The 14,342-nt window shown below is 40.4% G+C and overlaps 3 protein-coding genes across 7 annotated transcripts in view; all 3 read left to right on the top strand.

The window, feature by feature from the left end:
- Window positions 1–14,342, top strand: part of LOC129724929 (uncharacterized) — a 311,814-nt gene that overhangs the window by 176,050 nt on the left and 121,422 nt on the right. The window lies entirely within an intron of this gene.
- On the top strand, window positions 4,322–5,325 carry LOC129724933 (uncharacterized). Its single transcript, XM_055680223.1, has 3 exons — window positions 4,322–4,568; window positions 4,704–4,979; window positions 5,044–5,325. The coding sequence occupies exons 1-3, from the start codon at window positions 4,409–4,411 to the stop codon at window positions 5,202–5,204; spliced, it is 597 nt and encodes a 198-aa protein (XP_055536198.1). The 5' UTR covers window positions 4,322–4,408; the 3' UTR covers window positions 5,205–5,325.
- Window positions 5,609–6,423, top strand: LOC129724938 (uncharacterized). The gene is made up of 3 exons (XM_055680228.1): window positions 5,609–5,839; window positions 5,899–6,135; window positions 6,204–6,423. The coding sequence occupies exons 1-3, from the start codon at window positions 5,698–5,700 to the stop codon at window positions 6,326–6,328; spliced, it is 504 nt and encodes a 167-aa protein (XP_055536203.1). The 5' UTR covers window positions 5,609–5,697; the 3' UTR covers window positions 6,329–6,423.

Genomic DNA, 14,342 nt, shown 5'->3' with positions numbered 1-14,342 from the left:
TTTGTTGCACCAAGTGTAGAATACATTAATTTCATTCTGGAATATTTCGAAGTCTTCTGCATTGATTATTTCTATAAAGATCTTCATGTCGTCAGCATATATAAGCACATGTATTGATTTAAGAAGAAGGGAAATGTAATTCATGTATAATATAAAAAGAAGAGGGCTCATGTGTGAACCTTGAGGAACCCCGGAAGTTACTTCTATTGGGTTCGAAAAGGAATTTTGAAAGCGTACTATTCCTTTTGTTAAGTATGACTGCAGCCATTCCAAAAAATTTGTTTCCATTCCGTATTTTTCGAGCTTGAAGAGCAATAACGGTATGTCGATTCTGTCAAATGCCTTGCTAAAGTCCGTATAAAGAGCTTCTACGTGGTTGCCGTTGTCCATCACAGTCAAAGTGAAAGTTATGAATTCCAAAAGATTTGTGGTAGTTGATCGGCCTTTATAAAAGCCGTGTTGTTGAGTTGTAATCTGGTTTTTTACTTACTGAAAGATTTTTTCATTAATTATTGATTCAAATAATTTCGAAATTCTTGAAATAATGGCAATCCCACGATGATTACTAATGTCAAATTTAGTGCCAGATTTGTAAATTGGCACTAAATAAGAGGTTTTTCAGAGTTCTGGGAAAATTCCATTTTTCAGAGACATATTAAAGAATCGAAGGTTAGCTAAATAATGATGGCTGTTCGATCATTTAGAAGTAAGGAACAAAAAAGTTGAAATTTACTATGAAAATTAAAACCAAAAAAATTAATTTGATTGGTATAATATTCGTGGCAATGTTTTAGATAGTAATTTCGCCCATTCGAAAAAATTTACACCATTAGAAAAAAATATGAATTCATCCAGTTTTTCCACAATGAAAAAAAATTGTTTAGGGTCTATTTAGTCTATTATCGTTAGGTTTATCTTGTTATCGTTCAGGGAGTTATCGAAGTTGTAGAAAACTAATCTTTTGCAGTAATATCTGTCGATCAGGTTGGTTAGTTTCCGTAATATCCAAAACGAGCAGAGTGAATATTCACCGCTCTCTTCTTCGTGTAGCAATTTTCGTGTAGCAAACACTGTGCTTTGTGCTGTGTTTCTGCTACTCGCTGAGAATGTAATACACTTGCCGGCTACACTACAGCTGAGCGGAACAAGAGTGGTAAATCACTCTAGTGAAAATAAAACAGAAGTACACCGCGGTGTGCTCTGCTGAGATTATTTCTATAGCATTCGAAGAGCAAACATGCATGACACAGTAAAAGCACTACAGTGAGCTCTGTTGCGTAATTATTGAGCATAATGTCTTTTCGAGTGAGAAAGCTCACACCACTGTATCATCTCTCTGGAGAGATATTTCAGATTCCACCGTGAAATTTTGCTTCTCAGATACACACGATTCACTGCTCTCTTCAAACAAGTGCGTCGCTTTTCCAATCAGCGTGATCCTTGTGGATTAACTGAAAAAGTTTAAAACTTCAGCCCTTTTCAAATACTAGCGAAGATAATTTTTCGAAAAATGAAGTATGCAAATTGACTTAGTTTAATAAGGCCCACACACCCATAAAGTTTTGTTATATTCTGAGAAGGTGCTATCGACATCTGGTCTAGTTAGCGCGGAATTCGTCTTGCGCCGTTTTTTGGCATGTTTTTCGTGTTGCACGCAGCTTCACAAACTGTTCCAAAGGGCCTCAGGGAAGCAACTTGGGACTTTTACTGTACTCGATCTCAATCAACGATGTCTTTCACAAGAAATGTGTGTTTACCAAAGTTGCAGACAGGTGCCCGGATGTCCTAAGGACGTTGAAGTAGTTAAAGACCTTAGGAGCCATTCACTTCCCACGTGGACAGTCTCGAGGGGGGAGGGGGGGGGGTGTTGTATACAAAAATTTTAAAATTTATATTGTGAATCATTACTCGAATATTATTGCTAAAGCAAACAGCAACTTTAAATTCTGTCAAGTTAGAATCCGAAATCACTTATTGTGTTGCAGCGGCACAGAAAGTGACGTCTGCGAGAATTCTTTTACAGTGGTTTGTTCACCTAGGCGCTCACTTTCTGTGGTATAAATTTCAAGGTGTTTCGTGCAGTAAATTAAAAATTTTTCCAGATGGAAGCCAAGAGGAGAAGAAAAAAATCTGCACACCCACATTGACAATAATCCAACGTGGTCCGCAATAAAAGGCAGCAAAATCTGGACTATCAGATAATGAAATCGCACAAAAATACGCTGCTGCTCGCAGTACCGTTCGAAGAACTTGTTTGTGGGCAGGATATCGTTCTTATCGAACCAGCAAGCAAACAAACAGGACGTTGAAGCAAAGCTCCGTCACCAAAACTCGATCTCGAAAATTGTTCCAGCGGGTTTTGATGAAGTACCCGTGAAGTTTTAATTAGATTTGGAGAGTTGCCACTACAACCGGACAGTCATCCAGTGGTACCGCGATAATAACGCAGATTTCATCGATAAAAACATAAATCCACCCAAATGCCCGCAGTTCCGGCCCATTGAGAGATTTTGGGCAATAATGTGGTAAGGAAGTTGACTCCGAAGGTGTGCAGCATTTGATGGGAGGAATAAAGAAGAAAGTGCGAATTTTTATTAGAAACGAAGGGAAAGGATTTGTATTGATATTTTTTCCCTAAAGTACCTACAGTGAATTACCTTTGTTTTGATGTATTAACCTTATTTGTACGTCAATCCGTTACCGAGATACAGATGATTTTATTATTCCGGATACTAAATGGACATAGTTTTAGGTCTCGGTGATCTCTACTGCCTGCGATAATTGTTCTACGCCTTTGTTTGCCTGGTTTTGTTAACCGCTTCAATGATTTGGAGCCCTTGCTTAAACTGTAGCGTCAGAAGGATCGGAGATTGGTTCATAAAAGTTGAACATTTACTTCTCCAATCTTCTGAAGTAAACCTACCTGCATGTAGCGGTAATATCCTCAAGATCTAGAGATTGTTTACGTTTTCACTTTAGACGAACTGACTACGGGAAAAATGAACCTATCTTAGCGAATCTTAAACAATTCAACTAAGTGTACCCTGTTTCGATTTTTCTCAAACTGAGAAACTTTCAAAAACCGTCTGAGACTTCTTAACTTGACCGCCTAAAATGTAATTTTAATAGTTAAATAGTTAACAGTTCAAGTTTTATTCATGCAGATCGATGTGGCAGATAAAAATATAAACAAATAATAATAATTATACTGGACAACAAAAGCGTAAAAATGTTTGCTCTAGAGCTCATACTAAAAACAATAATAATAGCGTTTTAACCGTTTATATGAATTTTGGGGGCCCTCGTTTAACTAGAAGTAAGACCTAGAAGTGGTGGGCTATTCTAACGAAAGTTAACCGTCCTTGTCACTTTTGATGTCAATTGATGGAGACGCATAGTTTACCATTACCTGTGAACGAGTTAAGGAGAAATTTGGATTTAAATCACGAAAGCAATATTCTAGAGAAAAACTTTTTTCTGCAACGTTCTATGATGTAGCGCTCATTTTCATGTTATCATATATTAGGGTGACCAGAAGTTTTGATGAAATCGAGTATCTCATATCTTTTTAAAGACAGATTTGAATATTGTTTAACAAAGTTGTAACCTCATAAATTTCAAATAACTCTGTCAAAACAGTTCTATTATAACGAATTTGTTCGTCCAAATTTTTACTTTGATTAATGTGTTATAAATTGCATCAAATTTCACAACTCTTATCATCACATCATCGATTTTTTATGATAGTTATTCTAATGAAACCGCGAAATTCTCATTTTACGCTAACCTAGCGCTCCCTCACTTTTGCTGTTCCAATTAAATGTTTTAATATTGGCTTTCAACAATCAAAAATAATGATTAAGGATTGTTCTGTAGAATTAACAAAAAAAAATAGACCTCCGTGGTTGCGAAGAAAAATTTCAACAACTTCTTAACGCAGCTCCGCAACAAAATAAAAGAAAAAAATTCAACACATCAGTAAACAATGGACTCTGACTAGCGTGGCGATACTTTCGACGAAAAAACAAAAAAAAATCAAATTCGGTATTCCCCCTGTAACCCTGTATAGAACCATGTAGAATTCCCTCGGACATCCTTTCTGATACGAAAACAGTGACGCACATCGAGCAGCAGCAGCATCACGCTCTCGGTGTTGTTTGTCTTGCCCGGCCCCTGACCGATCATCACCTCAAGCAAACAGATTTTGCCATTATGCTGGCAAAGTGGTTGTTTTTTCAGCACACCGCCACGTGCACGGTAACCCCGACGCATTATGTGTGTAGCCCCAGCTCATATGGGAGTGAATGATCAACAGCGATCGCAGTCTACGCTCGAAGTTTGAACAGATCGTACCGTCTGTTAAATCTTTACGTTCTCAGTTAGAATTTTATAAGCACAAAAATAAAAGATGCAACGGATATTCAGTGGATACATCAAATCGCACGGGTATGCAATTGCCCTGGCAGCGCTTACCTTTGGGTGCATCTTTGCCTCCGAAGTGACACTAACGGATGAACTGCGGCAGGTCCGGCCACTGGACGACAACATCCCGAACGGGGTCTCGATAGGTGAGCAACTATTTTTGGAACGCCGATCGTCCGTGACAGATAGCCGAGTTGTGCGACGTTTTTGTGTACCGAATAGTTAGTTGACAACAGTTTTCGTAATCGCGCGGTGCGTGTCTGGGTCTGTTTTGTTTTTAGATCATACGAACCACCTTCATCAAGATGCCCCCGGTGGCGGTAAGACGACGTACTTTCGGATGCGTCCCCTTGGACAGCTGATCTTCTCGTTGGTTTGGGTACTGGCTGGGATGATCTTTCTGATCGGGTTGATGTTTAACAAGAAGGAAACGATTTTCCCCTTCGCAACCATCTTCGCCATCGACTGGTGCGTAATTCTGGTCCAGCATCTGACGAAGCAGGAACGGCGGACCTTTCTTGAGCTGGTACTGTCGACCGAAACTGCTGTTTTAATAGGTGAGGAAATGTAAAAGGACATTCTGAATCGACCAAATTAGCCAATGTTTCGATTATTTTACAGTCATTCCGATGTACGTTGGCTTCACACTAGCAGTGCTATACAAATTGTTCGACAGCCGGCAAACACTCGCGGAGCGTGCCGACACGGACGATCTAGAAAGTGGCCACAAACCGGTCAAGTTCACGTTGGGAGAAGAATTCGACGATTCCTTGATTAGCTAGCTGGATTAGTTACGCATTCACACCCGGCATAGCAACCAGTATTAGGTCTCATTTTGTAAATATTTTTCTTCCGAACTGAAAAAACAATTAAAAACAAAAAGCGCGTTCGTTGTATTACTGCAGATTATGTTCAAGTGAACCACAAAGAAAACTATTTCCTTCGCTGGTTTGCTGATCATCTGCCAACAATGCGTTGTGATTGTGGACCATTAGTCCGGAGGCTGATCGCATTGACGTATTCCTAACGTTACGATCGCAGCCTCTTATCATCCGTCGGGTCTCGTTTCGCTTTAGCCGATTGCTACTGACACGACAGCGGCGGTTTTCTCTGGTGTTCGCTAGTAAATACGGAGAGAATGGGAGAAATCAAACCATTGCTGATAAGGATTACACGTCGCCTTGTTCTAGGAATACGGATCAATTCATGATTTGGTATAAACGCACGATTCGTAGTTCATTTCGTGTCAATCGTGTCTGAGCTGCTCGACTTAAAATGGAGCCAAAGTTGGTTCGTTTCATAAAATTTCATGGATATCTGTACTTCAGCTGTGCTTTAGTGTTCACGATTCGAGAACTTTCGCAGCTAACGCAAGATGCTCTGTACGCAAGACCGCACTACTGGAACTTCGGACAAGGTATTCCAGCTGACGGAACAACGAACAACGAAAAGCCATAATTAAAATTTCCGTTGCAGAACTACTAACCCGATGTCATCCAACAGCACGGTGGATCTTTGCCCTACTCTGGCTATTAGCCCTGGCAGTTATGTACTCCGGATTGCGCTGGGAGGAGCAAGAATATCTTCAACCGGTGAAAGCGCTATTTTTAATCGAAGTGGTGATTGTGCTTGTGCAAGACTTTGTTCATACGATCAAGCATGAACCGAATGAACGACTTATCCGCGATGTGCCGTACTTATTTTTCTTTTGCGGTTTGTGTCGCAAACACACGGGAAGATTTCGGTAACAGTGTACTAGTGAAGTTTTTCTTTTTTTTTAGCAATTGTTGCCTATGTTTTGTACACTTTGGAGACACTGGCCGTTCTGTTCAGCAGGCCAAAGGCACGGATTGTGAACAGCCCAAGCAAGGTGCCCATTCTTGACTGTGATAGTTCTATGGTGTAAAATGATGAGCACCGGAATGATTAGTATATAAGAATTTATGATACATTAACGAAAAAATGCACGTTCTAGATGATGTTGTCTAGATAACACTAGAACCTTTTTGTTTTGAAATATTTCTGAGAAAACGATCGGTGATTAAACCTTTTCTGTGCCATTTCAATACTGCGTAAATTGTCAGTCACTGATAACAAACACATCAACAATTAACATTATGCTTACAGCTGGAATGAAATAGGTTACTCATTGAGGTCCGGATAATGAACATAAAAACGCCGTCGTCAATTATTGAAGAGAATACATTGTTGATTAGAGCCAAAGCGACATTTGAGCTTCATTATGTATGAACAAAAAACGTTAATAGAAATTTACATACCACAGCTTCACTGAAAGCACGTTGTATGTGCTAGTATTATGCTAATGATAAACAAAGAATGTTTGTTTTTCGTTCTTTTGAAAATTTTGTTAATTCAGGTCGGACTTGATTATCCGGAACATCAAAAAACAAAAAATACTGAAACTTTGCGATTAACGAACATAAAATAAATATTTCTTTTCTTTATTTACTTTTCTGATGCAGTTGCGTAACCAGAAGATATTTCTGAGGCAAAAAGGGGTAAAATCTTGAGAAACAAACAAAAATAAATTAGACGTTGATTTTTTTCACTTAATCGAACATGTCCCAAACATGCCGGAAGTGACTTAAATGGTAACAAATATGCCAGAGGGGATGGTAAAGGCAAAATTTCGGTATAAAAATTGAAAACGGACACCAAAAAAATGAAATTCCAGATAATCGAGTCTGAAATTCCGGATAGTTGAATTCCGGATAATCCGGATCCGGAATTCCGGATAATCGAGTTTCCGGATGATCGAGTCCGACCTGTACTATTTTTAATGTTATGACATGTTTGATATTTTGATTTTCATTTATTTTTGACACATTTGGCATTCGTAACATTTTCCAAACTTCTAATATATTTGACATTTATTTCTTTTTAAAATTTAAAGTAAATTGAAAATTTTGCCATTTTCAACATGGTATTTTTGATATTTTTCTCATCTGTACACTTGTGATATATTCGACGTTTTTGAAATTATCGATATTTTTACATATGCAACATTTATTGCTTACTTACTTACTTCAGCAACCTAGAGGCGTAGTGAATCGTGCCGTATCAAGTATTTTTCTCTTTTCTACTCGGTTCTGGGCTAATTTCCTAGACGTCTCGATACTCGCCGATCCGCTTCAATTAGTCAAGCCATCTAGCACGTTGGACCCCTTCTATTCCTGGTGAACCCCTCAAAATACTACAGCCCTAGGGGTTGTATGAAATGGTGACGTAGGACTAAATATACAATATATGCTAAAATAAATATTATTATATGCTGCGCTGAACTGTTCATAGGTAACACTACCGTTTATTTTTGATAGTCGTTATTTTAAAACTAACGATGCATGAATACATGAAAATTTTACACTAGTAGTAGTTGCGAAAAATCTCATAACTCATCATCAAGCATCTATAGTTCTGAAAAGAACCGATTCCATAATATTCAGTTAAAATTCGTTCTACAGAACGCTGATAATCGCACCATGAATTTTTTTGTTGCCCGCGCATAAAATTTGCTCTCCACTGTTCCCTCCAGTAGCTGTGCCAGCAAAATATCCTGCAGCGAACGATGGTAACTGTTGCTGCCGTGTGCAGAATAAAGGAACATGCTCCGTGGTGCCTGGAAGTTGACTCGTATGCAGCTCTCGTTTCTCAATGTCGCGAAGCTTTTACAACTGCACCGCGCTCGCTATTGTGGAACAAACTAAACTGAAGCTGAATTTTCCACACGCAGTCTTTTGTATCGAGTTCAGCGTAGATTTTTACCATTAGGGCGTGGCCACATAGCTTATAGAATGAAAGAGAAACAAACCAAAACATCTTCAACCCTTCACCACTGAGTCACTTTCATAAGCATCAAAAGAAAGTTTTTGCTTTCCCGATGCGAAAATCACTCTGGTTCTTAGATTAACTAATTTTCGATGCTAATATTTAACTGATAACGGCGTTCGAGTGAACACAAACAAACAATTAAAGCGGAAAATCACTCAATTTAGCAGTATAAACTCTTGAAATGATGGTTATATCTTGTTGTGATAAACTATTCATAGGCAACACTACCGTTTATCTTTGGTGCGCCCTGGTCGTTATTGTAAAAATGATTAGTTAGAAATAGATGAACATTTCACACTAGTAGTAGTTGTGCAAATTCTTATAACTCTTATCTTCATCATCTTATAGTTCTGAAAAGAACCGATTTCGTAATCTTCAGCTCGAAATGTATGCTATAGAACGCTGATGCTCACATTACCACCGGTAGCATCGATTATTTTGTTGGCCGCGTATAAAATTTGCTCTCCGCTGTGCCCTCCAGCAGCTGTGCCAGCAAAATATCCTGCAGCGAACGATGGTAACTGTTGCTGCCGTGTGCAGACTACAGGTAACATGCTCCGCGGTGCCTGGAAGTTGACTCGTATGCAGCTCTCGTTTCTCAATGTCGCGAAGCTTTAACAGCTGCACCGCACTCGCTATTGTGGAACAAACTAAACTGAAGCTGAATTTTCCACACGCAGTCTTTTGTATCGAGTTCAGCGTAGATTTTTACCATTAAGGCGTGGCCACGCAGCTTAGACAAAGACAAACAAACCAAAACACTTTGTTGAGTCAAAATATGTAGGCAGTGGAATTTATTTCGTCCATGTTATTGTTATCTGTGCTTGGGAAGCAAGCCAATAACGAGGGAAATATATGGGAAAGCTTGACCTTGGAACTTTTTACCTTTTTCCACCATTAAGCAGTAAAGCAACAATGTTGAACATAATATTAAAAAATTGTTACACATTTTATCTATTCACCGACATATAAATGACTAAGATGCATTAAGTCGTTCGCTTGCTATAACCATTTGAAATCTGACGCAACATTTGCCAGTTTCATTTTCATTTTCACAAAGTGTAATCTAGTATAGAAAACAAAGACGTAGTCCTACGTCAAAAGAAAAACTACTTTACCGCACTGTCATCCGGCATCCACGCGACATGCCAATGGGAATCTCTCCAGGTAGTGCCTGCAGCTCGTGGTTCATACGCCTACGCCTACCCCACTCTCCGCTTTCGGTTTGTATTCTATCAAATATTGTCCGCAACACTTTCCAAAGCGTCCTGCGAAGAGCAAAACAGGCTCGATTTCCAGCTTGAATACATCGTTGGACCTCCTTACTTGTGTTATCGGCGGTTACCAGGGATCCCAAGTATACGAACTCCTCTACCACTTCGAGTTTGTCGCCGTCCATGATTACCGTCCGTGGAAGGCTAAAACAGTAGTCGTGCATTATTTGCCATAACCGGTCTCGATCGACTGTATCATACGCTGCCTTGAAGTCCACGAAAACAAGATGTGTGGGCACGATGTACTCCCGGCATTTCTTATGGATCTGCCGAAGAGTAAAAATTTGATCCGTAGTAGCGCGTGCTTGTGTGAAGCCTGCCTGGTACTGTCCTACGAATTCTTTTGCAAAAAGAGATAGACGGCGGAGTAGAATCTGGGAGAGAACTTTGTATGCAGCGTTGATCAGCGTTATTCCGCGGTAGTTGCTGCATTGCAGCCGATCGCCCTTTTTATAGATGGGGCATACAACTCCTTCCATCCATTCTTCCAGTAGTCATACGTTCCCTCCGGGGTGCGTCTCTCTTCCACCCAAATCCTAGAGATTACCCAGTGGAGTGCCGTTGCTAATGCTTCTTTTCCATATGTATAGAGCTCTGCCGGTAGCCTGTCCTTGCCGGCGGCTCGGTTGTTCTTGAATGACCCAATTTTTCGTTTGATCTACAGGATATCGGGAACTGGGACACTACTGTCGTTTGTAGGCACTCCAAGGATAACTTCCCTTCCACCAACTTCCACTGCTCCGCTATTGAGGTGCTCATCGAAGAACTGCTGCCACCTGTCAATTACCTCGTGCTTGCTTGTGACCAGGTTTCCCTCCACGACCCAACACATATCTGGACTCGGTGTGTAGCCTTTACGCGATTGGTTCACCTTCTCAAAAATCTTGCGCGTATTGTTAGCCCGAAACAGTTACTCCAGCTTTTCATGATCTCTGTCCTCCTGCTGGCGCTTCTTTCTCCTCAGAATCGTGGTCAACTCATTTCGAGCTCGTCGGTATTTAGCCGCGTTCTCTCTTGTAACGATGCTTAGATAGTTTTTCCAAGCTCTTTTCTTCCTCTCCATCGCTTGCTGACATTTCCCGTCGAATCAGTCATTTTGTAGGCTCGACGTTACCACACCTCTCCAATGGCCGAGCGTAGCATCCCTCATCCAACGACGAGAGTCGGAGCACATAATTCTTCCGTGGAAGGTAGTGCCTAATCGAGCAGCCGCGCGTAGTTCACGGCAGCCTGCGCACAGTGGGAAATCGCTTGCCATCAGCCAAAAAATTTTTTTTCGTTAGCTATTTCATAATATTTTTCCTTTATTGCTATAACAATCAAGTGTCTAAATCCATAATTTGGGCGCAATATCATGAAATCTGAATTTTTTATGACTTTTCAAAGCTTGGCGAACTGACGTTTTTGACATTTTTTTGAAAAAAAAGAGCATTACTTTGAAACGCTCTGTAGCTTCAATGATAGCCTGGATTTTTTTTGACGTCTAAGGAAAAGTTGTTGTAAATATTGTGCAAAACAAACCCTTTTCATAAGATATTGTGAAATTTGGTCAAAGTAGGCCTGACACTAAAAAAAATTAAAAAAACGTGATTTTTTGTAGAAAAGTAGCTTAAAATTTTAGTTGCCGCAGTTTGCCACGGTTGTGACTGCATTCAAAATTTAGGTAAAAACGTAAGCTTTCAAATGCATATTGTCTGCTGCTGCGCAAAACTGCGCAAATTGTCACTTTAGTAAAGAAAGTTATAGCAGATTTTTTTTAGTTTTTATTTTTGAAGTTGAAATTTCATCCAGGATTAATTTTAATCATAACCATGATACCCCGTTAATGAAGACTTATGTTATCGTACTCAATCCGTAAGGATAAAATATTAATTTGGGTGAAAATCACAAAATTTATCAATAGAGTTATAAAATAAGTGTAAAACAAGAAAACAGTAAACAATTTTTTATGAAATTTTAATTATGTCGGAGAATCTATAGAACTGTCAACAGAGTCAGAAGCAGGAATTTCCCTGTGCCGGTCATGTGTAATGACAAGGACGGCAACCTGCTTACTGATAAACCGACGGTTGCAGCCAGGTGGAAAGAGCATTTTCAGGCGCTATTGAACGGTGAGGAGCCGGATGAGCAGAGCAGGAACAGGATGACGATTATGAGTGACGAACAAGCTGTGGAGCCACCGACACAGGAGGAGGTGAAAAAGGCGATTAGTGTGCTGAAAAACGGCAAGGCCGCTGGGAAGGACGGTATCCCGGCCAAACTTCTAAAAGCGGGAAGCGAGCGGCTGTACTATGCGATCCACTAGATAATACTAAAAATCTGGGCGGACGAACAAATGCCGAACGACTGGTTGGAAGGCCTCATATGCCCTATCTATGAGAAGGGCCAACGATTGGATTGTGGCAACTATCGAGCGATAACGTTGCTCAACTCCGCATATAAAGTGCTCTCCCGTATCCTGTTCTTCAGATTGAGACCGCTAACGGAATCCTTTGTTGGCGAAAACCAGGCTGGTTTTCGACAAGGGCGTTCAACGACGGATCAAATTTTCACCCTGCGACCGATCCTCGATAAGTTCCGGGAGTACAACTTATCGACTCACCATCTGTTTGTGGACTTCAGGGCGGCATACGACTCAGTGAAAAGAAATAAGCTGTGGCAGATCATGCTGGAACACGGTTTCCCTACGAAACTAATAAAGCTGAGTCGTATGACACTGGAGGGATCCAAATCGTGCGTGCGGATAGCTGGCGAGACATCAGCCGCGTTCGTAACGTTGGATGGACTGAAGCAGGGGGATGCGCTCTCCAACCTACTGTTTAACATCGCTCTTGAGGGTGCAGTACGAAGAGCAAACGTCGAAAGAAACGGTACGATCATCACGAAATCTCACATGCTTCTTGGTTTTGCGGACGACGTCGATATCATCGGTATCAACCGTAAGGCCGTGGAGGAGGCTTTCGTACCTTTTAAGAGAGAAGCAGCGAGATTGGGACTTGTCATTAACTCTGCCAAAACGAAGTACATGGTAGCTGGCAGAGAGCGTGGGAGTCCCCGTGGTGTTGGTGCTGAGGTGGAGATAGATGGGGAACGATTTGAAGAGGTTGACGAATTCGTTTATTTTGGTACGCTTGTGACATATGACAACGATATGAGCCGTGAAGTGAAACGACGAGTTGCAGCTGCGAACAGGGCTTTCTACGGACTGCGCAACCAGCTAAGGTCCCGTAGTTTGCAAACTCGCACAAAACTAGCGCTGTATAGGACGCTGATACTCCCGGTGACCCTTTACGGACATGAAGCATGGACGCTGAAGGAAGCTGATCGACGAGTGCTCGGAGTTTTTGAGCGTAAAGTTCTGCGATCGATATTTGGCGGTAAATTGGAAGGTGGAGTGTGGCGCAGACGCATGAGTCACGAGTTGTACCAGGTATACAAACATGCTGATATAGTGAAGGTAATACAGCGGGGCAGGCTGCAGTGGGCTGGACATTTAGCCAGGATGCCTGACGAGAGAGCCGCCAAAACTATCTTTAGTAGAGAACCAGGAAGAGGCCGTCGACACCGTGGTAGGCCTCGCACGCGGTGGATGTGCGCGGTGGAAGAAGATGCACGATCTGCTGGTGTACGGGGAGACTGGAGAACGGCTGCCCAAGACAGAAAAAGCTGGACATCTCTAATTCGTTCGGCCCTAGACCGGTGAACGGTCCGTTAGCCAAAAAAGTAAAAGTTAATTATGTCAAACTTTATCACTTTCTGCAAATTTAAAACAATATTGAAAACATTCAGCCCTTTTTAATTTATGATCATGAAATTCGCTAAATTGATTGAAGTGTCAAATACTAGCAGCAAATTCATACCATCAAACTCCGGCTAACAATAGCAAACAATTGCTTGTGCTTCGCACTCGTTTGCATACAAAAGTAAAGCACACATTTTGCTGTCTAGTAAGCACAATTTAATGTCTAGTAAGTTGTCAACTCATGGTGTTATACATGTGTTTAAATGTCCTCTTTCAACCATAGAAACCGGATTAGGAAGATATCATATATATGAAACAATGAAACATCGAAAATTACTTGAAGAAATGAGAATTGCAGCGAAAGACATTTTTCCTGCTGATAAGTATAATGAACTTCAAATTTTCTGGAAACAATTCAACACGAGATTTAAGCGATCACAGCAGAAGATGATGATGAGATTTTTTCAATTTGTAATTAGTTTGTATTACTTATGTTGTTTTAGTTTATTAAAAAAAAAAAAAAAAATATATATATATATATATATATATATATATATATATATATATATATATATATATATATATATATATATATATATATATATATATATATATATATATATATATATATATATATATATATATATTAAGGCAAAATTTGTTTAGTTCGAGGGGTCGTCCATAAATTGCGTTTTTTAATGGGGAGGACGCCCGGTGGCACTACTTGTTTTCAAAGATCATATAATTCTATAAAAAAGAATAAAAGTGCCAAAAAATATTAAAAACTGAATTTCGTGCTTTATGGACGGCCCCAAATAAAAAATTGATGCCAAATTCGTGTTCAGCACCCCAAAATTATTTAAATACCAAGTTTTTGTCGCATTTATCGACACTTTTTTAGCTTGGCCAGCCTTTGTATGGAGTCGCCCCACTGTGCTGCGGGTTGATCAACTGCCGGATGTTTGGCCGAGTAGGACGGTTCTGAATACCGTGGAACGTTTTGAGCGCACGTGTACCGCTACTAGGTGATGGACTGAGTCGATATCCGCACCCCG

This window comes from Wyeomyia smithii, chromosome 2 (assembly GCF_029784165.1).
Source record: "Wyeomyia smithii strain HCP4-BCI-WySm-NY-G18 chromosome 2, ASM2978416v1, whole genome shotgun sequence".
NCBI classification, from domain to species: Eukaryota; Metazoa; Arthropoda; class Insecta; order Diptera; family Culicidae; genus Wyeomyia; species Wyeomyia smithii.
The sequence above is the reverse complement of the archived record's forward strand: the minus strand, read 5'-3'. Positions and strand labels throughout refer to the sequence as shown.